Raw genomic sequence first — 27,872 nt, 5'->3', positions numbered from 1 at the left:
AATCATGCTTGTTGAAGAACAGCTTTGTCTTAATATGAGATGCAGACTTCGGTATTCTGAAAGTCTGTCTAAATGTTCTCAGTTGTGACTCTGTAGTTATGTTTTATTTTCTAGCAAAGTCTGAAGAAAGCTGGGAATCCCCCAAACAAGTTAAAAAGAAGAAAAAAGCAAGGAGGGAAACGTGAACTTCCTGAGATGGACATGTGTTGCTGAATACTGTCATGAAGATTATGCTGTTTATGCAATAATTTGTGAACATGTACAGAATTTTATATAAGGTTTCAAACAATTTTTAAAAACAGAACTGCTGTGAACATCTTCAAAAAGGAATCAAACGAAAGTAAACTTTATAATATAGGAAACAGAACATGCTACATTTGAAAGACGTTCTGAAGAGTCTGTTTTTCCAACTTTTGGAGAGAAATCTTAATTTAAAAAAAAAAACTGGTTTTACAACACAGTGCCCTGTTTACAACAGGTTATATTCTCATCTACTGCTGCGGATAAAAGGTTAATTTCAAGGAAGGGTTTTCTGTAAAAATATTTGTCTGTACAATAGTGGGTGTTTCTTGCCTCTCTTGTGAGTGACGCAGTAGAAGCACAGAATGTCAACCATATGAATTTGTTTCATGCCTAAATCAAAGTGCTTTGATTTAATATGTAATCTGCCATATCTTTACAGTGAGTCGGTTAGCGAGTGTGCTAGCTAGTACAGGAATCACAAGTGCAAATCGTAACCATTTGTACAAGTCAGACCCTCACGGTTTGTATATGAAGGTAACACAATAAAACTGCTTTGGGTTAAAAGATTGCGAATGTGATTTGAAACATAATTATGGTCCATGAAGTTATTTTTGATAATGTCTGTTACCGTACTTGAATGGTTGAGGATAACAATATGTATTTTAAGAATGCAGTAACATGCATAAAAATTGGTCTTTCTGCTTCATTCTTAAAGTTGATTCAAATTCCCATCCAAAACTCTAGCACTTTTAAGCTCCTGCAAGGAATTGAAATCAAATGTTCTTTTCCCTTAACACTTATCTGTTTACCGTACTCAATTCTGTTCTCTATGACTAAAACTCAAAATAAGGTGAACTTCTTTCACTTGACAAATTATATGGGATTTCAATGATCTGTTGGAGAACTGGAGTGGCTTCAGACAGCTTTAATTGATGTTGTCAAGACCAGTTATCAGGAACACTTATTTTATTTTTTTTACTGCCTTAACCTGTAGTATGTAGAACATGTCTAGACTTCTGAACAGGAGTTTGTGTTTTTATAAAAAATAAAAAAGACATTAATTCAAGTATAGCAGTAACAAAAAATAAAGAACATTTCCTGCTTGAAACTGTTAATTAAAGTGGTGTTTAAGACGTGTTGTCATTTTCAGGCACTGTGTAACTACGTGGTATCAAACTGACAGATGTGTTTGTGTCTGTAAGGTGCATGCTCAGCCATGTGCACTGTAAATAGCCTTTACAAAGAACTGTTTGATGCGGATGGTGACGAACATCACCTGCTGAAATGTGATAGAAGAGCGGAGATGTTTCTAAATGATTGACTTCTGGTTTTGTACCATGAGCAGAATTGTTAACAGCTGCAACACATGATCTATTGCTCAACAAACTTTCACTGTTTTACTGTACTGAACTGCAGTTCAACACTACTGCAAGACAAGTTAATGAAGTGAGCTGGTTTTAGTTGTACTGAAAATGCACCTTGCTAATGGACAACTCTGCTAATAAATGAATACTAATTTGCACAGGTGTGCTGCCTGTGCATCAGGAACGTGTGACCCTTTAAGCCAATTTGTCAAAATAAATTCAGCATATTAACAGTACTCATTCATTTGCTGGGAGAGAACAATGCCTGATGCTGATAGATGTCAGGCAGGACTCGTGTAAGCAAAGTTGAGAGCTGAAGTACAGTTTTCAAGGAGTATCTGAAAGCAGACACACAAATTGGTGGTATTGTTGGGTTAGTTCGCTCTAAAGCTTCTCATTCCAGAAACGAGAAACTAGCAAACAAGGTAGAAGCTGTGCTCCCAAACAGGATCGTATAAATACATAGCCTTCTTTTCAGAATGTTGTTTCCTATTTAGCAGCACCTCTTATTGTTTTCTTAATGTGCAGTTTTGATGTCTTAGCAAGCAAAACTTGCGTGGTTTGACATTCATTGAAGAGGCAGTAACAGTATAGCATATTGCCTATGAATAGCAATGTGGTTATCTCTATGTATTGTCATGTTCCTATGACTCAAGCAACGGTTACTCTTAATGATACGCTGAACCCAGATCTTTGGTACTGCCATAGAAAAACACCGTTTAAAGAAACAACAGCTTTTATTTTTTATCTTTTTTGTTGTTGAATGCATGGAATGCTTTCATAAATCCAATATGTTGGGTTGTTTTTTGTTGGTTTTTTTTTTTTCTTTTTTAAGTACTCCGGAATTATTTGTATGCGTAATTTAAACTTGTTGTGATGATGTGTAATTGGACAGTCATGGCTTATTTTTCTTTCGTGGGGAGGGGAAGATGTACAGAATTCATATGTGCTTGTTACGAAGGTAACAACCTGTGCATTGATTTGGAGAGGAATGGAAACTGTATTTCTTGATGCCCTTTTAGAAGTCTAAAGAAAAAGTGCAAGACAAAAGCACTACTTTGATATTTACTAAGAATGTACATATTAAAAACATTTCAAACTTTATAGAAATACTTCTAGTACTGTTGTGTTGTAACTGAGTTGTATCTCCTTGGAAACTGCCTAACTCGTGCTTCCTAGCCATGGGATTGTCCTGTGAAAGGAGGCTTCAGGTAACAGCTGCGGAACAATACCAGAATACATAATTTAACCTCATGTTCATATGCCATTGATCAGTTATTTTGCATTTTCATAACTGCAGTTGATACCTGGTCAAGACTTCTGTTGTGAAAATGCAATTCTTTCCCAACTGTTGCTATTTTTGCATTTTTTTTCTAGTGAATGCCATTTGCCAGCAAAGGATGGTTTCATTTTGCCAGGCCAACGTGAAGAGATTCCTGCACAGTTCTGCCCTAAAATGAAGAAAAACACTACAAAACTGAATTATATTTTTAAAGATACCGCAGAAATATTTTATTGTGAAAACTGAGTGATGTGGGGGCAGAGAGGGCTCTGTGGGCAGTAGTGAGCCCAAAAGCAGTGGTATAGCCACACGCTTTCTTCCCTGCAGGATTGGCAGAGCTGCTGCTAGCTGGGCAGGCAGGAGCCAAGTGGCAGGACTCAGGTGACTGGGAGCCGTTGATTCCTGGGCTGGTACTTGTTCACAGGCTGTTCTTATTGAAACGTAGCTGAATTGCTGAAGGTTGTCTAGTATCTGTATAGGATCCCTTCCTGGTTAATTGAACTTCTCTTTCTCAGTTAGCTAGTCGATTGTACCAAACTGAAGATTTCTGAAGTTCACTGAGAATTAGCTCCTTCCTGAAGCTACGTGTAAAGGTTGTAAAAGCAAAGAGAGCAGCATGAACAAGGAGGAACCGTTACAAAAGAAGGAAACTGAGTGCTGTCCTCCGAAGATCTAGGTTCACAGGGAAGGAGCTCCACAAAGGAGGGATCTCCAACAAGAGATCCTTCCTCAGTGGCAGTCAGCCCTTAAATGAGGTCTAAAAGGGACAGAGCCTGGCTCCACCCCTTCCGGTCACACATGTGAATCACCTTCACCTGTGCTCCCAGGGCTGACCAGATCTTTCCCTTCAGGTGCTCATTCGGTGATTCAGGCTGTGACACAGCAGTTTCCATACACTGTCTATAATTTTGATGTATTATGTCAAGGACTATTTTATGGAAAACTATTCAAAACTCTTACTGGGAAACTACTAGTTTCAGTGTTTCATACAGTGCTTTTAAAAGAACACAGTCATAAACACCTGATATTGAAAGCAAGATTTTCTATCTTATACAGCATCAACTGACCTCTGAAATCAGTCAATTAAATGAAAGGTTTGGAGATGCATCAGCTGCTGGCCCCTTGGCTTTGTGGGCCAGAAGGGTATGAAGGTACAGGTAAACTTGCATTTTTACCCAGCTGAAAGCTACGTTCCAGATCAGTTGCAACTGTTTAATCATCCCGATTTAAAACTGCCCTCTTTCAAGCTGGAATTGGTTTTCCAGTTTTACTTTGTTTGATGCCTGCAAGGAAACAGTGATGTTCAGTTTTCTTTTTTGCATTTATACACTGTAATTCAATATCTCCATAAACTTTGTTGCCTTAAAAACTGAAAGAGAAAAAAAAATAATTCAGAAGAGTTCAGCCCGTGTAGTTCACGTTCCCTTGCTCCCAGCCCTCACCTTTATCGCTTGATCTGCAGACAGAAAACCCTGAAGGGATCCGAACTGTGTTCGTACTGGTGCCAGGTGTTACTGCTGTATGCTTTTCCAGAAAAGGAAGGGCTGTTTGAGATAGTGAGCACTCCATACATCATAATCTATGTCTTGTTAGCTGAGTCATATCAGAGATCCAGTACATGCAGAAGCTTGTATTCTTCATTCTTGTTTCACCCTGTTAGTTCCTTCTCTTGAGACCGGGTGTGAATGGAGTGGTAATCTCACTGGACTGGTTATAAGCTTGAAGTATCCCACCATCAAAATCTAATTGGCAAAAATGATTTTTCTCAGTCAACGTTTTCCTTCCAACTCTTCATCCAGTCTTGGGGAAGAGGAGGCGCTTAAATCAGTGGATCACTAAACACTCATCCAGCAGAGCTGGCAAAAGGTGAGTGTTCTTCACTCAGGAGCTCTTTTGTGAGGTAACCCAGTGTGGTCTGTTGTCCACTGTGCTCGCTGAGCTGGATGTTGTGCCCAAAGGGAGGAATGGGGACAACCTGAAGGAGGTTGAAAATTTGACTGAAGAGGGCTTTCCTTGACGAAGTAATAATAATAATCAAGTCTTAAGCTTCTGTATTGTTCAAACATTATATTGCAAACAGAAAACTGATGTAACGTTCCATGACTGCTACCTGACATTCCGTATGTGTGTGTTGCTTGTTTACTTGTAGAATGCACAAAGCACCTCTCTATAGCTGTATTTTGTGGCAGTCAGGTCTGTGTTCAAGAAGCGTTTAGATGAGGTGCTAAGGGATTTGATTTAGTAGTAGTTGGGTAGGGATAGTGATAGGAGGATGGTTGGACTAGACGATCTTGTAGGTCCTTTCCAACCTTATGAACCTATGTGTGCACTTCTCAAGGTTATTCTTTCCGGAGCTTAGGCTGTGACTTTGGGAATTCCATCTTCTCCTTTAATAATATTTTATGCTGTAAAGCAGCAGTAAGTGTCCTTGTAGCCACCAGCACAGCTCAAATGCTCCTAAATTCCAGAAGAATGTATTTCATCAGTATTTCTCCATTCTGATGGGGGCATGAGACAAACACTACACGTTCACTGAAACTGTAATAGGCTGTAATCCTGGCTCAGTGGAGTTGCGTGATCTCTACACTGATGCTGGTGTCTAAGGTCCATCTCTCATCACAACCTTTATCTTCTGTGCTATGAAAGGGGCGAGGCTTCAGCCCAACTCTTTGCATGAATAAGAATGTATTTAAGTGCTCTTCTGGCGTGGGCTCAGAATGTTCAGCACTTGGTAGAATGGAGCTGGAAAATCAATACCTTTTTATTTTATGGTCATATATTGTAGAGGTGCTGTTCAAAGTCATTCAAGTTGTGCAACCTGGTAATGTAACAACTTCATGGTATTTTAGGAGTGCTTCTTTTACTATGAGTTCTTAGTAGGCATGCAGAATAGCAAATGTAGTGGTTTTTAGAGGTTTAAAAACACTGAAGTTTGTGCTGTCTTGAATATAAAAATACTCTGTAGGCTGTGCCAGAGATGCATGGCTGAAGGCTTCCAGAGTCAGGTGTGTCTGTGACAGTGAGGGCTGGTGTTTGCACGTCCTGTAACTTCCACTCTGGATTTCCGTAATATCAACATCTGAATACTAGCTATGGGAAACTTGAAGTGCATCATGCATCAGAAATACTGTGTTGCACCAGAAAATAGTTTTTACTTGTTTGCTGCCAGCTTGACACATCGGTTGTGCAGCACAGTAACAACTTACTGTTAATAATTCCATCACTAACAATCTTGATTTTGTGCTAATAGGGGCTCATTGTTCTGTGCTGCTGAAAACATTTACTGGAGCAGGTGTTCTTACACAGGACTTCATGTACTATGTTCTTACATAGTACTTCATGCTCTAGGGAGCACCACACCTTGTCTCTTGCGTAGTATGTTGCTACTGCATTGAAAACGTGATATGGTGTGAGGCTTTAAACTTTTTAGACTGAAGAAGTTGGGCTCTGAGAAAGGAAGCATACAATATGAGGTGTGTGTGACAAGGAAACTGCAGGATGTAACAGCATGATTTTGGAGCAGATCAGTGGATATGTGTAGTAACTAGACTGGCTGAATTTCAGAGCACTTTCAGATTCAGAAATGATTTAAACATTCATAGAATCACTGAGGTTGGAAAAGATATGCAAGATCTTTCAGTCCAACCATCCACCTGCCACCCATATTCCCCACCAAACCATGTCCCTCAGTACAACATCTAAATGCTTCTTGAACACCTCCAGGGATGGTGACTCCACCGCCTCCCTGGGCAGCCCTTCCCAGTGCCTGACTGAGAATAAATTTTTCCTGTTACCCAACCCGAACCTCCCCTGGTACAACTGGAGTCCATTCCCTCTAGTCCTGTCACTAGTTATGCAGAAGAAGTGGCTGACCCCCATGTCACCACAACCTCTCTTTAGGCAGTGGTAGAGAGAGATAATGTCACCCCTGAGCCTCCTCTCCTCCAGGCTGAACAATCCCAGCTCACCTCAGCTGCTTCCATAAGACTTGTGCTCCAGACCCAACGCTGTCCAAGTGTTCATTCATGTATTCACTATCTATGAGTATGCTGATGTGCACTCATAGTAAAGCTCAGCCTGAGCATAACGTTTAACATCCTAAGGCAGTGCACATCATCTGGGCTCTGGCAGGATGACATTGATAACCTATAAATGTATCTTTGCAAAAATGCAAAGACAAAGCAGTGTGAATGTGTTGCGTGTTCTGAAATTACAGTGCAGCTGGAGATGAGTTGCTGAATAACTCATAAATCTTGCTATTTTGGTAGAATTATATTATTATTTACAATCTCTTCTGTTATACAAAATGAAAGATATCAGGTGTGTTATTTAGACGTTAGTTCTGGCTTGAGGGATCCTGAGATTGCATTTTGGTTATTTGGAGGAGCACGATGGAAGGAAGCCAGGGGTATCTTTGGCTACTGTAATTAGAAGAACATCAGCAACTTCATCTGTGTCAGTTTATAAGAGACACCATAAAACATACAGCACTAGAGAGTCTTACCCATGTCACAGAATCACAGGGGGTGAAGGAGACCTCTGGAGATCACTCAGCCCAATCCCCTGCTACAGCAGTTTCCTACAGCAGGGAAGCATCCAGGTGGTCTCTGATTATCTCCAGAGAGAGACTCCACAACTTCTCTGGGCATTCTGGGCATCGTGTTCCAGTTCTCTGTCATTCTGACAATAAGAAGCTCTTCCTGTTAGTATGGAACTTCCCGTGTTCCAGTGTGTGCCCATTATCCCTTGTTCTATTGCTGCACACCACTGAAAAAGTCTATCCCCCATCAACTTGTCTCCTGCACTTTAGATGTTTATAAACAGTTATGAGATTCCCTCTCAGCCTTCTTTTCTCCAGAGACCTGGGACTCTTCAGTCATGTACATGTGTGGATAGTATTGGTGGCTCCATCTTCTGTAGCTTTTAATCTGGTTTTCCTAGATGCGTTTCCTGATACAAGGAAGAGATGTATTAATGGAAAACTGTCATTGTGATGAATGCCACTGAAAACTGCATGGCGTACCCTAGAGGTTGCTCAAGTGGATGGCAAATGTCAAAGACAGCAGGAGGAATAACTCCACAGATAATCAGAGTAATGATGGAGGTGTTATTGAGTTGCTTTAAAGCTGCTGACAATTTATAGCCCAGGTTTCTGGTGTGTATAGTTTAATGTATGGATTAACAAAGCACACCGGGGAAAGTCTGAGCAGGCTCCAACCTTTGGAACCTGAGTAACAGAAAAAACGAAACTAGGAAGCATTTGCTTTGTAAGTTCTGGGCAGCAATGAGATGCAGTCATGGAATCTGTGGCATTTTTATTCTTCCTGACTGTACTCAGAAGTCGGTGCTGGTTTCAGTAGGATGGAAGAAGATGCACTGTCACTACACAGAGGATGGTACTGAAAGGCAAAACAGTCATGTTTTCTGCTAGGTATAAGGGAAAATAATCCTAAGAGCTATGCAAACATAACATGGCTGATGAGTAAAATTCGGGAGGAACATCTATTATTCTGTATTAACAAAAATAAAGGCGTAAACCTTTGCAAGAAAGGGAGAAACACGTAATCACACAGGGGAAAAAAATGGAATTAAATCTGGCAAAATTCCCAGTATTGAGCCAATACACAAATGAAGTCATAAATTAAAAATTAACTAATCTAACTAATGGGGCTAAGAGGAAGTAAATACGCTTTGATGTACGTTAGCTTTTCTTGGAAGGTCTGCCTCTCCCACCGATAAAAGCCTTGTGACCCCCCTGACCGCAAACCCAACACGGTATTAAAAACTGTCACTTACATTTCCTTTGTTTAAGCAATCTGGCAAGCAGTAAGGCACTGCTGGCAGTGTACCAACCTATTTACCCCACAGCCAGAATCTCATCCTAGTATGCTGTGTTTTGTGCTTTGGAATTGGCTGCAGACTACGGATAGATTGTATCCATCTGTATCAATCAGTTTAATGCTATGTCTATTGCAGATACTCGGGGCCAAAGGATGAAGCAAGCTGTAAGTGTGACCTTCCTCTGTGTCATCGTGGCAAAAGGTCAGGTGTAAATCCTGGGATGTTTGGATTTTAGTGGTGAAGAGAGGTGAGGGAGCAATCCCAATACTGCACCCGCTGATTAAATGAATTCTGTCACATCTGATGCCTGTGATTTGTGAGGCTCCTACAAAACTGCCTAAATGCAGATTTGAGAGGCAGTAAGTGTGCTCAAAGGACTGGAAGGGGTGTTTGGTTGGTAGCAATTCAATCTGACAAAAGGATTTGGAGTAGGCCTCATTGTAGAGCAGAAGTTAATAGGTGCTAACAAGTTGATAACGGGTGGAACCAGGCTGTCAAGATCAGTGGTGGTGTCTCCATTTCTTGCAGTCCTTGGATGAAGAGTGGGTCCTTCTCAGTAAGCAGGTCTTTAGCTGAGTACAAGGTACTGGATTCAGTATAAGGACAGACAGGTGAGACTTGAAGGCTTGCGCAAGAAGTGCAAGAGCACACAAGAGCACACTGCCTGGTGCTTTCTTCAGGGCATGTGTTCTGCAAATGAGAGCAGCCTGTTTGTGAGAAGCATGGCCACCCTGGTACCTGCTGCACAGGGCTGGGCAGCCAAGTGTGCCAGGCCAGAAAGGGAAAAACCAAAGCTCCACCTCTCTTCTGGGCACAAGATGGGGCGTGAGGTTCAATAGCTCTGTTTAGAGAACTAAAATTATTACAGCAATTCACAGGCTTCTTCAAGGTGTGAGGAGAGAGGATTTGGTGTCCTTTATTGCTGAGGTACTGACTGGTGGCACAGAAACACAGCAGCGTAGAAAGCTACAAAGAACAAATGTGTCATTTATGTTTTATTGTGCTCCATCTTAAGATCGCTGTCACCAGTGCTGAAATGCACCATCCATTGCCTCCCTGTGCTCGCATCCACTGTTCAGACTCCATCAATGTTCAGTAAGCGTCAAAGAATGTCAGTGGGTGCACTTTTTACCCTGGATAAAAAGTGGGGGAGGGGAGGGGAGGGGAGGGGAGGGGAGGGGAGGGGAGGGGAGGGGAGGGGAGGGGAGGGGAGGGGAGGGGAGGGGAGGGGAGGGAAGGGGAGGGGAGGGGAGGGGAGGGGAGGGGAGGGGAGGGGAGGGGAGGGGAGGGGAGGGGAAGGGAGGGGAGGGGAGGGGAGGGGAGGGGAGGGGAGGGGAGGGGAGGGGAGGGGAGGGGAGGGGAGGGGAGGGGAGGGGAGGGGAGGGGAGGGGAGGGGAGGAGGACAGGTAATGTCTTATTATTCGCTGTTTACTGCTGAAACAAGGGAATTTGTCTAGCTGTGTGTGTTTGTATCCAAACTGTGTCAGTGTGAGATTTCCTATACAACTCTAAAACTTCTTTTGAATGTATTGGACCAATGTGTTAGAGAAAAATGCAGTTGAAATATTTTCCTCAAACCAGGGGAACAAATGACCTTTTGAACCCATTTTGAGTTGTAGTAGCAGCCCAGTTTTATCGCTGATCTTCCTCTGTGGCACAGAATTAGTGTTGGGTATTTACTGGAAGGTGATTTTTTTAGAAAGTTTGTATGGTTGGTTATTTATTTGCTTTTTTTTTTTTTTTAAACTTGTTTGCATTAATTATTTCTGTAGCCCTAAATAATTAAATCATTGCAGTCATCCTGAAACACAGGCTCTGGACCCAGCCAAACAAGAACCTGATCTTAAAAATTAGTACAATCACAGGCAATTTCCCAATGGTGTCCCTGCCCTGTGCTCAAAAGACAGAACTAAGACCTTGGTTTGAGGGCAATGTTTAACCCTTTTCTTATCTGGTCTTAGCCTGGCCAAACACAGAACAATTAACTTCTCTGCTCACCCTGAAGCATGGGGCCAATCCAGCAGTGAATCGCTGGCACTTAGAGAGGGCTCCATCAGCTGCCCCTGCAGACTGCAGGCAGGGCTGGGCTGTGCTGCAATGGAAATAGTCAGGGCTGGTTGAGCGATGCCACACCATTTCTGCAGACTGTGGGTGCAGACAGGAGGTGGGAGTGAGGTGCAGCTTCCAAGCAGACAGAACCAAACACTTCCAAGCTGGACAGAACGATATTAAAAACATTGGGAGGAATACCAGCAACCCATTCTACTGAGCACTGGGCAGCACAGGAAAGTACCAAGTGGGTCAGAGCATCTGCTAGCAGAATGTGAGAAGTGAGGACATCACTGGGACATGTAGGAGAGTAAACAGCAGAAGCTGTTTACCTTTTTTTGGCAGCTTGCAACCCAGAGAAGCATTGGCAATGAAGAGCAGTTGGGCTGGGTCCTTCTCCAGCTGGCTGGCATGACTCTCAGGGCATTCTGAGGGTCCTGCATGAACCCAGTATTGGGGTTTACAGCCCATGGGAAGGAGGGGTGGGTGGGAACTGTGAGTCTGTATTTCTCTTCTGGGAAATGCACTGCAGTCCATGCCAACATGAGCCGAGCAACACTGAACAAGGTTTTGCCCTCTGTGGTGCTTAACTTTCAGAATCAAACCTTCACTTGGAGAATTTTCATACCATATCCCAGATCCCACTGGAATTTAAAGGTTATATATTTTCTCAACACAATTAAAATAAGTGCCTACATGAAGACTGCTTACTTAATTGAGTGTACATATATCACTTTTTGAGTAAGGGAGCAATACTGCTCAAGTTTTGATGTAAAAAGGCAGAGTTCCAGATTGCCTCTCATACCCCTAGAAGTCTTGAATAAACTCTGATCTTATCTATTTCAGAAGTTGTCACTGATGCACATTAACATAACCTGCCACCATTCTACTTTTGGTTGTAAGATCAAATGTGTTGAATTCACAGTCGTCTCTGTGAGAAGAATTTGTTGTTTCTTATAACACAAAGTGAAGGACATGATGGCTTGAACTACAAAGACTGTGGTTACGGGCCTATATCTGGGGTAATACATGGGCAGTGTGTAGCACAGGAGCTATGTGCACTGTTTGTCAGTGGAATGAAGACATCAACATGATGCCAAGCACTGTGTCCTCCAGAAACTGCTGCCTGATGCTGGTGTCCTGCCACCCAGAGCTAAGGCAGAAAAGCAAATTTTCCACTGGATGAAGTTTTTACAGAGAGATCTGTGCTCAACTTGCATGTCACATTGTCCCATCAAAATCCATTTGCCCATGAGAAAAATGGCTTGCTGTGCATCACGGCACTGTAAACCTTAAGCTGTAACCTGTGTTGTGGTTTTCCCCACTTCTGCTGCCTTGCATCTTTTTGTTTTTACTCAGTTTGCAGCTATGTTGGCTGCTGCAGCTAGTGGCAGAGGGAGTGAGCTGGGGCTGGTTGCTGGGGGTCCCACACTAATTGTCAAATCTCCTAAAATACGTTCAAAAGACAAGGGCTCAGAGAGGAGACATTGCTTTATTCTGCATAGGGAAATCCCCACAAAACAAGCACACCGTGTCTTCACACTGGCTTCTGTTTACAGCCAAAAGTTTTCGAAACACCCCTATCTAATACATGTCACATTACCTATTCCATATTTATAAGATTATGCAAGTACAAGGTTATGTAAATACATTTGAATCTTCTGCACCTGCATGGGGGCCTTTGGTGGTCATTTAGGGAGTGTCCCACTCACATTATCCATATTTGGGCACAGTCTTTTCTAAGACATCTGTCTTGGATTTGTGCCCTTATCTCAAGGATGTCTGTTCTTGTTGCTCTTATTTGTTAAAGTCTTGAAGTCATGAAGAGGAACACCCAGTACGTTTATCATAGATAAGCAGAACTTAAAGCAGAACTTCAACCTTGAGCAAATGCCCCAGCCAGATAAACTTGTCAAATAACCAGTTTTGAGACACCAGCTGTAAGTTACTGGGTGTCCCAGCCAAGGACAATCAGTGTTTCTAAGGCAGGGACTGGGACTTCTGTCTGGAAAGCATCTATGAAGCCACAGAAACAGAAGTAGAAAGGAGCAGATTGGGCTTTATCATTTCTCTAGGCTCTGCCTAGGAACTGGGTATGTGATATGAACTCTAATGTTTCCTGATCTTTTCCATCAGGATCTCTGAATGGAAATTAACAATTATGCAGGAAACCACTTTGAAGTAATTAACATTTGGCCTCTTATTCTTCCTTTCTCTTGTGAGGACATCTGGATCAAAGCCATCGATGGGAATCAATGAGATCCCAATGCTGACAACACACCCAGGCTGCCTCTGTTCTGTCCACACCTCACACATCGAGGCACCAGGAGCTGGCACCTGCTCCATTGCAGCTCTCACACACTGCACAGTGGCAGGTAAGGAAGGATTCAACAACAATTTTGGGCAGGCTGTGGTGACACTGGGCTTGGACAGACCGGTGTCCTGCTCAGACCATGATGCACATGATCAGACATGTCTCACACGTTTCACATTTTCACCCTCTAAAAACAGAGGTTATGCCAAGTTCTTACTTAAAGGAATTTTAGTTCAATTTACTACAGTGGTTTTACGAGTAGGGATGAGGCATAGTCAGAAATATTCCTCTGTGCCAAGTTAGCTTTTATCCGGGTGTCACTGCTGGGCGCAGATGTCTGCGTGTAATAAAGAGCCCCGAAGCAACCTTATAGGGAAGAACCTGAGCAATTCCCAGGGTTCTATTTTGACGACAAATTGTGCAATTTGGTAGGTAGCCAAAACAGATGTCAGAATATAATGGTCAGAGCAGGGCTAGCATTACTGTATTTCTCCGAGGAGCCCCTCGGGGCCCCACTGACCGCGGCGGCCCCGCCTCAGCCTCGTCCCGCCCTCCCGCCTCAGCCTCCTCCCGCCCTCCCGCCGTGAGGGGCGGTCCCCCGGCCCGGCCCAGCACCGCCCCCGCGGAGCAGCGCGGCGAGAGGCGCGGAGCACACAGAGCCGCGGAGATGCTGAGCTCGCCCTGGGCGCGCTTCTATTCCAACAGCTGCTGCCTCTGCTGCCATGTCCGCACCGGCACCATCATCCTCGGCGTCTGGTACCTGGTAAGCGACCCCGCCGTGCCCGCGTCCACACCCCAGGGTATGGGGGGATCCTTCGGTCTCGTGCAGAGAGCTGAATGCTGCAGGAGTCAGGTGCCAGGAAAGCTGCAGGAAGGGAGTGAGGATCTGCCCTTTGGGGCACAGCTTTAGTGGGTCACCACCATCCATCCAAGAAATGGCTGGACACGGCTGCCCTGCGGCGAGAAGGCACGCTGAGCCCACAGCCCCTCTCCCAACGCTGAAAATCTTTTCTCAGTCCTTTGGGTGGCAGTGACAGGAAAGCCCCTTTCCCAGGGCAGTGTTTGCAAACGTGTCAGTGCAATGAGGTTCATCGCTCTAGGTTATGTAGATGTGCTTCAGCCCTTTTCATCTTCCCCATTTCTTGGTATGAAATATCCATCTCCATCAGATGCCAAGGCCACCCAGAGCTGTTTGCCAAGCGTCATTTTTCAAGCAGTTGCAGACGGAAACGGATTAGACCCAGGCTTGTTTGCTAACTACTGAAATTCCCTTTAGAAGGAAGTGAAAAGCACAGGGCTGGCCTCCATTGTAGGACAGCTCATTAAATAAATTCAGTCAGCTTAATTGAAAGGCTGGGTTGACGTTTATGTCCCAGAGATCATATAAAATACCCTGTGTCCTATAAAATGTATATTTTACTGTTTTAGAAAATGGTACATCAGTTGAGCTATTTCTCATCCTGATTAATAGCTACATGAAATGCCTGCAGACTGTGGTATCTGTAGTCACTACAGCATTGAAAAGATGCCCTTTTTGCCCAGCCACAACTGTTTCAGTAAGTTTGACTGTGACCTGAAAGCCTTTGAGTGTGCCTTGCAGGATGCTTATTATTATTTTATGCCTTCAGCTGAATGAAACCACCTCACATCAGCTCCATGAAGACAGGGAGACTGATTTTTAGCTTTTCAGTGGACATAAAAATATTTGAGCAGGAGGGAATTCAGTGCATATGTTGGTCCTAGATACAAAGAAATGCCTGACATCTTCAGACTTTGTTCAGTACTGTGAACTAATGTTTAAATGCCATTGCCCCACTTTCGCATAGCATTTTTTCTGCAAGTCTGTTCTAAAATACTCTTCTGTAACTATGAGCTATTTCCTGGTTTATGCCTCTTCCTGCTTCACTTCCTTTCCTCTTATACTTTTGTTCAGAGCATGTATCTAAGTGACTTCTAATTGACTCTAACTCATAACATCCCAGTGTGCACACTGCTTTTCTGCCCTTTCTCCTGCATCACAGATATTTTCATATTTGAGGTAGACTGTTATGAATATAATTTTTTATGTATGTTGATAAGAAACATGAAAGCTTTTTGCTAGCTTACCAAGTTAGGAGGTGAATAAGGGGTAGTTCCCCAGGTACATAGCTGCCCTGGTTGCAAAGTCTGGTTTACAAAGTTGTATAAGAAAATATTGTTTTATTTCAGAAAATCAATTGTGATGTGATACCGTATACATAAAAATCAGTGCCAGCCTGGTGGTAATTTTATCTCTGCATTCATTTTGGTTGGTTGGATTACTCCAAACCACAAATGAGCTACGAGCATAAAGTCAGAAATTAAAAGCCTTTGATTTTTTTCACCACACCAGTGTGTATTCTCTATACTGTTTGCATTATGCTTCCAGAAAATTAATTCAGGAAAGGAACCTTCCCAGAGAAAGAAAAGTTTTCTTGTTGCTTTTTCATACCTTGCTGCCTATTCTTTTTATCTCTCTGACTGAATACAATGATTCAATAGTACAAGCATCTGAAGGAGAAAAAGCATCAGTATGCAAGTTCTGGTGGACTTTTAACACAGTGTTTTCACATGTGCAGATTTTGAGTTAGGGTAATTTTAGGTGTTAGAATTCTACATCTAAGTAAATGTGGAAGAAAAGAATTCAGATGTGCTGCAATGTTGGATATAAATATGATGTTCATAAAACCTGTCTGGGGGTAATACATATTTTAAAATCTGGGAAACCAGTTCAGGTGGCTATTATTTTTGTTTTTCATCCCACTGACATGAACACTCCTCTGTAACCTGTCAAACATAAGGTCACAAGCAATAAAGCAGAAGACTTTTGCACAACACTCTCAAAAGTGTCATATTAAGGGGGAAGAAGGAAAATGAGAAAGTCACTACCCGCTGCTTAGTTCTGATCTAGGTGTTTGTGTCAGCACGCTGTTCAAAGCTGCTGAAATGTGGCATCGTCACTTTTGAACTCCCCTGGTACCAGAGGCCAAGGGAGAGCTGTCATTTTGGTTATCTCCAAGTGATCCATACACAGTCGGTGAGTCAGAATGCTATCCCCTTTGGCAGCAGCGTTTATACATGGAGCGTGTTGTCTTCCCGAGTGTATAGACTCAATTTTATTTACATATGAAAAATAAATAAATAAAAAATCAAAGAAGAAACAGTGTCAGATGTGCTGATGGTGTCACAGAAGGATTTTCCAGTAGCTCGATATGCAGCAATGATGCTTTGCCGGTGGCTCCACTAGCACCATCTGGGTTGACAGCAGTTATCTTCTATTGACTTGTGGAGGGGAAAAATGAAACTTTTAGGAAAAAAAAATATCGAAGGGGGTTAAAAAGAAAAAGGAAACAAACAGCTTTGAAAGAAGGAGCGCTGCCTTTGGTGCTGTGCAGCAGAATGGGGTGGCCCGACCCCCTGGGGCTGCTTCGGGAGCTGTCCAGCACTGCAAGAGCTGAACCTCTGCTCCACACCGCCTCCAGGGCCCTGCGAGGGAGCCTAAAAATAAAATCTAATGGAAGAACAAGAACCTTTTATAACTGCGAGTTATTCAGATTGCCGAAGCACCCTCTGAAGGACGTGTGGGAAGAATATAAATAGAGCAAGCCTAGGTTTTTAGCCAGGGTGGCTTCGACGTTTGAGCTGCTATTTGTGGAAGGCTCAGAATGGATTGCTAGTCGTGATGTTTCAGTGCTGGACTTTTTTCTTTGAGCATACAGTTTAATGGTTCCTGTCTGCATTCTAGTTTTCTAATAAAGGTATTGCATCCTAATGGATAAAATGATGTATCGATAGTAACCTTTTTATTCTGTAGATCAAAAGAGAAGTACTGCTTACTATAGCCTCATTGTGCAATGGATTTATATATTGAACATTCTGCTGAGATCATTACTGTGCACTTGACCTGATGTCAAAAAAATTCAAGGTATTTATTTTGTGACTAGGTCACGTTTATTCCCTTTCCTTTTTCAAGGCCTGTGCAAAACTGCATGTATGGTGACGTGCTTAAGTACCAGTTAGAAGATTACTGAAATCTAGGCTCACTTGGCTGGGAGCAGAGATCAGCACTGACTGCACGTGTAAACAAAATATTCCTACATCAAGGTCCTCTAAGCTGCTCTGACCCCATGCTTGAAACCTTTAAACAGTCTAAGACAGCTCACATCAGCAAGGAGTTGTAAGTCCTTCAACAGGACAAAAAGGCCCTTTCAAGGAAGATAAAATGTAATAATAATAATAATAATAAATTATTGTTTTAAAACTTGCAAATATTGGGAGATTTTGAAAAGTGAGAAGAAAAGAAGAATTAGAAGTGTGAAAGGGGAAAAGGGACACCATTAGAAAATCTGGTATTCAAGGTAGCAGGGAACTTTGTTATCTTGAGGCCAGGTTGTGGAATTTGCATGAATATAAGTTTGAGGTCTTGTGCTTTACTTAGAAATGTAGATTTGTTTATTTTATATGAAATTAAATTGATTAACAATAAGAGTTCTGCAACTTCATCTGTGTACTAATGATCATACTGAAGCCCCTTCTTACTGAAGTTCCTTTGTTCCTTCTTACAAGCCAAGGATGCTACTTCCCATGTTGTGGCAGTGTGATATTGCTGGGATGTTGTATCAGGTTACCCTGCTGGCACTGCTGCCATTACCACCTCCTCTAACAGTCCAGTACTGGTGGCACAGTCTTGCAGAATGGTGCTTGCTGATTGCAGTTCTGTGGCTGAGACTCAGGCAGTAAATTCACAGGGAAGAGCTGGGTGGTGCCACTGACATGACTAATTCCCATCCCTTATCAGGACATGCAGTATCATCAGCAGGTGAGAGCTCTCCACTGACAGGTGAAGGGGTCATCACATAATCTATAATAACTCAAGTTGCCCATGTCTTGTAGAGGAAATGACAGCAATGACTGAATATTTATTTTTCAAGTTCCATGTCAATAAAAACATTGATATCTTTTTTTTTTTTAATTGCCTATACTTTTATAAAATAAACACTGAAACCTTCAGGAAAACAAACAAACATTAATATTCCCAAGTAACTTATGAAGACACCCTGCTTCGTGTGCATGCTTGTTCTTGAAGAGAGTGGAGAGGAAAATTGGAATTCTTTATCAATAAAAATATGGATGCTCTTTCTCTGTATCATTGATGTACATGTTGAATAACCAAGACACTGGAATCAGTGTCTATAGAGTGAATCACGTCCACTTCATTATCTTATTCAAGATGAGCATGAAGTATATGAGAGATCCTGCACATAAATACCTGCTTAGGACTTGCACAGTATTTTCATAAGAAACTGAGAACATATGTCTGCTTTTAAGATATGAATAAAGCCCAGCACTGATCATCAGCACAAACAATACATGTCTGTTCTGAAGGTCTGTTTGTATTTCAATTGTAACTTACATAAAGAGATGGTTTAGAATAATGTAATTGCCAATTGCTTTATGAATGTGTTCTGGAGAACTTAAATAGATCCTTCCCACCATGCACAATTACAGGCTGCTTTCTCCTTACCCAATTCATTCTGGACTTCTGTTAAATTACAAAGTTCAGATTGTGAGGAATTTATGTTGCACGATCAATAGAACAACTTGCAAAGACCATAACTGCTCATCTATGGGTGACAGAATTAATCCATGAACAGGACAAAAAGTTCATCTGAAAAAAGGATGGATTCATGGTACCTGGGTTACTACATTATCCATATTTCTGTTCTAAGTGAAAATAACCAATTTTATATGTTGCACAGAGGAGCAGGAACAGCATTTTTTCAGTCTTCCCTTGACTTCATCACACATCAGCGTCTTTATTTATGTTTTTGTTTTAAACAATTTTTTAGGCATTGAAGGGCTAAAATTCCTTATAAGCATCTTTTGGACAGCCCATGCATTTACTGAACTGTTTATTAGCCTGTGACACAACGCAAGGATTTCTGAGCGCTTCTTTAAGCTCTAATCACCACAGTAGGATTTTTCACAGAGAGAACGAATTATTTCAACTAGAGCTGATAATCTGCATCAGTTGTCCAGGATAATGACACAGCTGGGTTTTTTTCCAATTAAAAATTTCAGAAAATAACAGTTTTGTAAACAGTTGTCTTCCTCCTGTGAGAAAACAGATGGTTTTAAGAGGAATTAAATTTACATAAACGCTCATTAGAGGAAAGATGTGCTAAGAGTACAGTATGCTATTTTTGTTTTTCAAACATGTAATACAAAAATCATGAAAGTAGTTACAGAAAGGAGAGGAAGTAACTCATTAATCAAGTAAAACGTTTTTAGAAGTTCTGTTGAAGGTTAATATTTTCTAGCAAGAACACGTTGCACTTTGTAAACTGATCGTTGATTAGAGTGACGTCAGTGAAAATGCAATTAGTCTTATATATTCCTGGACATATGGAACGGATGTTGCTGAATAGCCAGGAATTAATTTCCTCTATTGCTTTCTTCCTCTCTCAAGTTATTGTGATTGAACTGTCATGATTTGACTGTAAAACTATGGAAGTTCGAAGTGGCCAAGGACTGAAAACGTACATTCAAGTTATTGTGGTGCTCTGCAGCTGAACTTTAGGCTGAAAGCCCCAAATCTCTGAAGAGCAGAATAGGAAGCGAAGAACACTGCACATTGCTGAAGGTGCTCCTGGTCCATCTGAGGCATTGAGCCTGCCAGCAAGGCATCACTGAGGAAGCAATTTGGACTTGAGCCTACTGCACTGTTCTGGACCTCCTGTGGGTCTGCTCTTTTTCATATGTCTGCAGTCAGCTCCTGCTCCTGTGATCTTAGTCCTCTGGCTTGGAAAGCTTTTCAAAGTGCTCTGGCTGTTTTTCACTTCACTCCTGACTTGTGCTGAGCAAGGTCTTGTTCCATCATGAGATACATTAATCTACTCAGTACAGACAGGACAAATGTTTTTGGCAGAAACAGAGATTTGTGGGAGATTTTCACCTTGCAGAGGTGCATTTCCAGCTGTGAAACAGTTGTGCCCAGGCAGATTGAATAACTTTTGTGTGGTAGTAATTATCTGTGGTGTACCATCCTTTGGTGTGTGCCCTCTTCTTCCTTATATACCCAAACTGCTGCCTCAGCATGTGTATGTGACTTGCTGCCAAAAGCTGGGCACACTTCTCTCAGCAGTGCAGCAGCACATGACTAGAGGTACCCAAGCTCACATCACTTGAATAGGGCTGCCCTCAACCTTTGGTAGTTACCTGTAAGCTCAGAAATCCATTTGTAGAACTCAAGAACAAATGCAGAAACTAATGACTATTTGAATATCACTTATTCTGATGGGGTTTTAATGCATGCCAATTCTTTCCTAGCTCTCTATGGCATCCAGAACCAAGGTGTGCTTTAATGGAAAAAAAGGGCTGGTCTGTCTACGCTGTAATTTCAAATGTTTCTGTATGATTCTGTTTTCCCAGCGTTAAGTAGAAGGCTTCAGCCTTCTTCAGGTCATTTTCAGAACCTTGAGCAGATGGAGTTTCACCTTTCTTTAAATACAATGTAAAAGTAATAAAGAATCCCCCAATAAATTTACATATAAATACCTTATTCCCTTAAACCACAAAAGGACTAAGATTAAGTATATAACAAATTAAAGTCTATCCATAGGGAGTCAGATCTCTAGTGTGCATCATGTTCTGTCTATCCATCTATTTTTTCTTTTGTAAATTTAGTCATTACCATATTTCATTAGTGACAGGCCTCTTGTGGTTTGGGTTTTAGGGCTGGCAGGCAGCACTAGTTGAGTCATTTTTATAGAAGAGTGCTGATAAATTATGTTGGACTTCCTATATCAATTTAATCAGCATAGGATTTGAATCACAATGCTTATTGTCATTATAATATTAGAAGCTGAGATTGTAAGTAGAGTCTGATTAAAATACTTTTATGCAGATTTCTCTTGTATGGTGTCTTTCATATGCACTCTGTACTAGACTAGTTTTAGCTTGTCTGGATCATTCTTTGACTTTTCATGAGCAATATGCAAAAGTGAGCAACAGGATTTGCAGACTCTACCCTAACTTCTTTGGATTAAAGGGAGACTTAATTGCTATTTCTGATCTGACTAATGTTCTCCCACTGTCAGTGCAGCATTTCAAGTAGCAGTTAGAAACGTACTTTAAGAAACCACATAAGGAAGTAAGAATGACTTGTGCAAGGAAGACATTTCATTTTATTCTCCTACTATTTTAAGTTCAGGCAATAACCTGAAGCTTGTATTTTGTTTTTAAGATGCTTTGAAATTAGACTGAGCACATACATTTCCTGAAAAAGACTCAACTTCTCTGTATTCCTCCTTATATCTTCAGAAACAATGTCACTTAACAGATTACACTGGTGAGAGGAGTGAAGGATTTTCCCTTAAACAAACTTTACTTGGCCATGTTTCTTTTCCCCTTCAGGCCGTTGCTTTTGGTGAAGAGCTAGTCAAGTATGACTGAGTTTCCTTCATTGAACCATTCTTTATTTTGTGCATCAGGAGTGTAACTGCAGCTTTCCTCTGCCTCCAGAACTGGAGAGCTGTTATACTCCAATTAACATGAGGCAGAAGGCTTATGTGGCAGAAAGAAGATGGAGATGTATCTGCTCTGTTAGCCAGAATTGCTCTGCTCTGCCATTTCCCAGGAGTTCAGACCACAGTATGGCAAATGCTCAGATGTAGCTTCTGGCTTCTCAGTGCCCTGGGAGGGAAGATGATTGAACCATTTTCATTAGATCCATAATGAAGCTGTTTACATACCAACTCTTTTCCTCTCACATCCTTTGACTGCTCTCTGCAACAGACATCCACAAAAACATAATTAATAATAATAATAAATAATAAAACACAAAATTGCCTCTTTGTTTACTTTTTCATCAGAATTTGGGGAAAAAAAATGTAGTTTTCCTAATAGCAAGAGGGCAAGAATATATAGAAAAATGCCTGTAAGACACTATGGATCATAACCCTTCCAATGTAATCATCAATGCTAACAAAGAAGTCTGGGAAAGGAGCCTCAAACAGCACAAATCTACCTCAAGCTGTTAAGATAAACTCTGAACTTGATTTTTTTTTTCTTTTCTAGGATTCTTGTACTCTCTTGGTAAACAAAAGTTTTCTTGGTGTTATCTTCTGTGTTAAAAGAAAGGTGTGAGAAAAACAAAAAACATGTCCAGGGAAAATTAAAGATTGTTGAGGTAGCCTACCTGGACATCTTCTATATATTCTTTCTCTATTGATAAAACTGATTTCAAGTATCCAAGTATTATAAAATGTTTACAGGCCTATTTTGGTTTAGACTCAAGTTGCAGATCTTGTAAGTTGTTTTTTTCTTTTTTCCTCTCTAGAGAATGAGCAATATTGTGTTTTGCTTTCTAATAGTTTTATGTCCTTCTTACACTGTGGTGCCCAAGGACTGCATGCAGTCCTTGAGGTGAGGCAGCTCCAGTTCCAGAGTGGGATCACAGAGCAGAGTGGTAAAGAGACTCAGAATTAAAAGTTCATGTACATCTTTCACCACATGGACTGTGTGTAGGTATGTGCATGCATGGTTTCAACTATAATTTGAATTCTCAGTATAAACAGAACTACTTTTCTTCTTACTTTTTCCTCTAAATATGAGGAATTCTCTTCACTGCATTGGGAAGTCTTTGGACAGGAATATTTGCAGAGATGAACCTGTAGTGTTCAATAAAAACACTTGTATTTTTAACACAGTGTGTCAAATTAAAGTAAGCTTAATATTTTCTCTTCTGAATTCCTTTATCAGAGCAACTGTAGGCTGGATGAACTCCACTGCAAGTCCAGACAGTTCTCTTAGTGCTTACAGTCACCTGTGTCACTCACTGGCTTGAATGTTTCTCCATTTGCTTGAGTTAGATTCTTGTAAAAAATCTGTATGCATGGTAGCTCTTAAGAACTACTGTTTTAATTTTTGATAAGCAGAGAAAGATACCATGCAACCCACAGCTCTGTGAGGGGTCTGAAATTATAGCGGTATTCATGGCCTCATCACCTGCTGATATAGTGTTGATACACCCCTCTCATCTGCATTTTATCTCCATGGGTCACTTCTTGTCTTGGGAGCAGATGATATGGAAGAGAAGGCAACTAACTCATTGGTGGCAGAAGCCTCACACTTCAGCATGTTATGTAGTTTCCAAACTCTGGATGCTGGCTGTGGTAAACATAAGGTTGCTTCCTTACATCCTAAATCACTGCTTGTTCCCTCTAGCAGACTTGCCTCATGTCATACACAAGCTGCTGTTTCTTTATCACTGTACAAATGGAAGCAGTAACAGCAGTTGGTGGTGTGATCCTGTTCTCAGCACCTGCTGCCCTGCTCCCTCTTGCCTGCATGCAGTCCTTCAAATAGTTGTTTCTATTTAATTTTATCTTCTATTCAGATTTGAAATCGTGTTTTGTAAGACCAGAAGGAAAAATCCAAGAATTGCTCCAGTATTTGGACTAGCTATCCTCTCCAGAATAACTCCTGATTTCCTCTTTTCACTACATATACTCGAATCTCTGCAAAACAGAGGATTTATCTTCCTTTCCATTAATGGAGAGGTCCCAGTGGGACTGGCAGTGCCAACAAGGCCTCTTAGTGCCCCTGGAATTCCTGTCTGGTAGAGCTATGGCTATAACCCATTGGTCATGGTTCTGACCTGACAGTGGAAAATCTTGCATTGTATGCTTACCACCAAACACCACTTGCTGCATGTCCATGTATGTGTTTCTGTTTCTCAATCCATAAAAGGAGAACGACATGTCCCATCAAAGAATTATAGGGTTTGGTTGCTTGCTGAAACATTGCACAATTAAAATGCTTTCTAAATACTGTTAATTAATTGTTACTTTATTTGTTGCTGAAGTATTGTAGAGACTTTTGAAGGAAATCTTGGGCTTATTGAGAGAGCAGCAAAACCTCCTTTGCTTCCCTAGAATAGATTTCAGCTTTCATACCAACCAAATATGTCAACAGGGATTCACTTTATTCTCTTTGCCTTGATAATATGTCCTTGGAAGATGCTACATCAGTAAGGTTTTAGACATATTAAACATATGCATTGAAGCGTTAGTTGAAATTCAATGTTTGCTTCACGTTCAAAACAAAAGAAAAACCACAACAAATTCAGAACACCCAATTGTGCATGCATTTCTTTTCCTGAGGAAGAGGTTGAGCAAGTAAACACTTGGCATATTTCACTTCCATTGCTGACAGCACAGTTGGAAAGTGCTCAAAGATCATTATGAGAATCTGAATATTAAAACCCAATACATCAGAAAAGTGATGCACGGGAATGATTCCACTGACTGCACTAGGCTTTAGTTCAGACAAACACATCCTGTGTCTGTACACAGAATTAAAGACTGTGCTGATGAACACGTAATCTGAATCTGGGCATATCCACATGGAGAAAGCAGAGTGCCTAGGTCAGTATTTCACAAATCTTCCTGTCTGTGTCTGCACAAAAGATTAAACTGGCATACCTTTAAAAATAGCAACACAATACACATTTATAGTTTCTGATTACTTGCTTATTTTGAGTACTCTCCTTAAGTAACATTCATTTATTACTGTTATCTGTCCTCTGGTTTTCCACAAAAGAGTATAAGGCAGTAACTGGACTGCAGTATAAAGTTATATATCATACTAAAAATTGAGAAGGTCTGTAGATTAATATGAATTTTAATGGTCATCTGAACCGCCTTGGAAGCCAACCAAGAACAGAAAGACAAGACTATGGCAACAGCATTCCCAACACAAAGCTATCTAACCATTCTCTGACAAAATGCAGCAACAAGGATTCCAAAGCCCCTCTAGATGATCTCTTCTACTGTCTGATTGTTCAGATTGTTCAGCAAGTTGCTTAACCTACATTCCCTTTTCTGTAATTTAAATCTGTTTCTTTACCCATCTCCCAGCAGGTGTGGAGAAGTTTTATTACCTTCTTTTCCTTGTCTTTCTCTCTTTACTGGAAGACTGAACATCCTCAGCTTTTCCCTGCCAGTTACACCTTCCAGACATCTAATCACCCTCTGTTCTGCTGCAGACCCTCCTCAGGGTTGTTATCACTATGTTTCTGAAGGAGTTTGAGCTAGGTCTTTCCTGCAGAGTCTGTGTAGGGGACAACTTGTACATATGATGCCCAGGATCCTGCAGCACTGCTCACCATCATGCTGCTCACGGGATGGTGCTGAGTCACATTTGGTTGTTGTACTCAGCATTTTGTTCCAAGGAACTGCTATCACTCTTCTTGTCCTTCTGCAGTTGTTTGTCACAAATGTGATGCTCTATGCGTGTTGCCAATGAGCTGTGCTCTCTGTCTGACTTCTGCTGTAGTTGGCCCAAGTCCTTACAGCCTGGCATTGGCTGAAAACTAAAGAAAGAAAAAATGCACAAGCTACTTGAAATTCCAAGTATCTCAACAATACTGGAGAACCCTATTCAGTAGATCTTCTGTGAATCCTTGAGAGCAGTTCTTTTATTACGGTCATCCTGCTGGCTGTGCACTCACCCTCCTGTACTTTCCACCAGACCAGGTTTTCCCAGCTCACTAGTGATAATCTCATCATGTCAAAAGGAGTTCTAAGATGCAAAGAGATGAAAACTACTAATTTTCCCCTGTTCACAAAGCCTATTTGCTTGTAGAGAAGGTAAATAGGATGAATTAATGCAGCTAGTAATTGACAAACCCATGAGGAATATTATGGCCACGCAAACTTTAAGTAACATCAAGAACATTACTTCATTGACTGCTTGGGGGTTTATTTATATGATTTATTTATATTATTATTATTATTATTTATTCGTATTATTATTTTATTCCTGAATCACACATCCAGGCAGAAATTCTTTCGTGGCCTTTTTGCTTTGTGAAGGTATAAACTGTACTTGCTCTTTCCTGTCTTGTATCAATATCTTTTCAAACAGCTTTGCTAACAATTCTGATATCAGCTAAACCCAATAGAATTTGCCTATCAAAAAGCATCTGTCTTGACCAAGAAGTTCTCTAGCCTGTTCATGTCTTATTATAGCCTGTATTCTTACACCTATTTGTTGCTGTTAGTAACCTGTGATCAGATTGGGATGACTTCAAAGTGAGAACCAGTGCAATAAGGAACCCAGCATACTATTATTTTTCCCAGCATACTATTGTTGTATTTTGTATTTTGTACTATTATTGTATTTTTCCCAGCATACTATTGCCTTCTTCATTTTCCTGTTGATCAGTTATCTTCCTACTTCTGTAGAATATTTTTTTTTAGCTAGGCATTATTTATGCTGGGTAATCTTCTCTGCAATTAGTCCTTATCACTTCAAAGCGATGTAAACATTTTGTTCACATTAGTTTTAAAATAGAGCTCTTCCTTCACATTTCTCTCAAACCTGATCACTGATTATTTGTTTCTACTGAAGTTTTCAATCAATACTGTATTCTTGCATTTCACTCACTTACCACATTTGATAGACCAAGTCTTCCTGGGTGTGAGTTTTCCTCAATACCTTGTCCCTCAAACTGTTCATCAGGCATTGGGCTCATGGTGCCACCTACTTCCATCCTCCTGAGGCCTTCTGATTTAAAATCTCATGTGAGCCAGCTCTTCATTCATACCCTCTTTTAAAACTCAGCCTCTTCCAGCAAAGAATCCACTCCTTGATCACTGAGCACTTTAACACAGCATGTCACCAATTCCAACTCTGTGTCCTGCTAATAATCCTTCACTACAGCAGTCATTTGTAGTAATCTCAAAGTTTCTGTTTTTAACTGACATTCATTTTTTCTGACAAAACAAACTGAAATGGTCATGTTAACATGTTCTATAAGGGAAGAGCAGTGGTGACTTGTCTGATATTGTAGGAGAGAGTCCAAAGGAGAAGGAGTAACTCACACAAATCCAAAGAAAATAACGGTGATGTTAGTGAAATATTACAGTTCTGTGCCTCAGCCAGCAGAGCCAGCAGGAGACGCCCTGTCCAGAACTGTTTCATGGATTATTTTCACAGCCTGACCCTTTTCCCCTCTTCCTCTCCACAGATCATCAACTCGGTGGTACTGCTGATTCTGCTGAGTGCCCTGACCGACCCTGACCAATACCACCTCACCAGCGCTGAGTTAGGGGGTGAATTTGAATTTATGGATGATGCCAGTAAGTACGGACTGTCAGAACACGATCACTCATTGCTTCAGAATTTAGGTAGCTGTCCTATCATTTCATTAATTGTTGTCATTTAGTTGTTTTATCCCCTTGGTATCCTTGGTATCTTACAAATGCATTTTTATTGTGATTGGTGCATTTGTGGCACTATTCAGTCTGGTTGCCTGCTAGTACCCTTACAGCTACCTGTGCTGTTTCCAGACACAGCCAGACCTAGACATGCAGATGTACTCAGTACAGTACTGAGAGCCCTTGGGGAATTTGCAAGATTCAGGAAGCCCTAACTCTGAGTCCCCTGCCCTGTAGTGCCTCCCTGCCAATGTTCTGCTAATTCTGTAACCATTCAGATGTGTTGTACATCTTTGAGCACTCTGCATGTGCACATGGCATGACTTGCACCAACTTGTCATGATAGATGCATGTGTAAATATTAACTGCAGAGTCATAGAAGTATGATGATAACACTGGCCTGCTCCTTCTCATACTGAAGGCCATAGCAGATCTTCAATACAGTTTCAGGGTAGTGCAGTACAGGCCATTTATTTCTGCTGCAAAAACCTGTCCTTTGCAAATACATCTTCCTTCCCGGACAGTTTCATTTCCAG

The 27,872-nt window shown here is 41.3% G+C and overlaps 2 protein-coding genes across 3 annotated transcripts in view; both read left to right on the top strand.

Annotated features, from left to right (window-relative positions):
• The window catches only part of MTDH (metadherin), a 31,264-nt gene extending 29,901 nt beyond the window's left edge, over positions 1–1,363 (top strand). For both annotated transcript variants that reach the window (XM_065752955.1, XM_065752954.1), the window contains one exon: positions 115–1,363. In XM_065752955.1, coding sequence (XP_065609027.1) covers positions 115–185 — 71 coding nt within the window. In that variant the 3' untranslated portion in view covers positions 186–1,363. The remainder of the gene's footprint in view (positions 1–114) is intronic.
• A 12,365-nt stretch (positions 1,364–13,728) lies between these two features.
• The window catches only part of LAPTM4B (lysosomal protein transmembrane 4 beta), a 57,452-nt gene continuing 43,308 nt past the window's right edge, over positions 13,729–27,872 (top strand). Inside the window, exons 1-2 of the mRNA XM_065752956.1 lie at positions 13,729–13,856; positions 27,147–27,258. Coding sequence (XP_065609028.1) covers positions 13,761–13,856; positions 27,147–27,258 — 208 coding nt within the window. The 5' untranslated portion in view covers positions 13,729–13,760. The remainder of the gene's footprint in view (positions 13,857–27,146; positions 27,259–27,872) is intronic.

Source organism: Cyrtonyx montezumae, unplaced genomic scaffold (assembly GCF_038088225.1).
Source record: "Cyrtonyx montezumae isolate F1298 unplaced genomic scaffold, pur_monq_1.0 scaffold_8, whole genome shotgun sequence".
NCBI classification, from domain to species: Eukaryota; Metazoa; Chordata; class Aves; order Galliformes; family Odontophoridae; genus Cyrtonyx; species Cyrtonyx montezumae.
The sequence above is the reverse complement of the archived record's forward strand: the minus strand, read 5'-3'. Positions and strand labels throughout refer to the sequence as shown.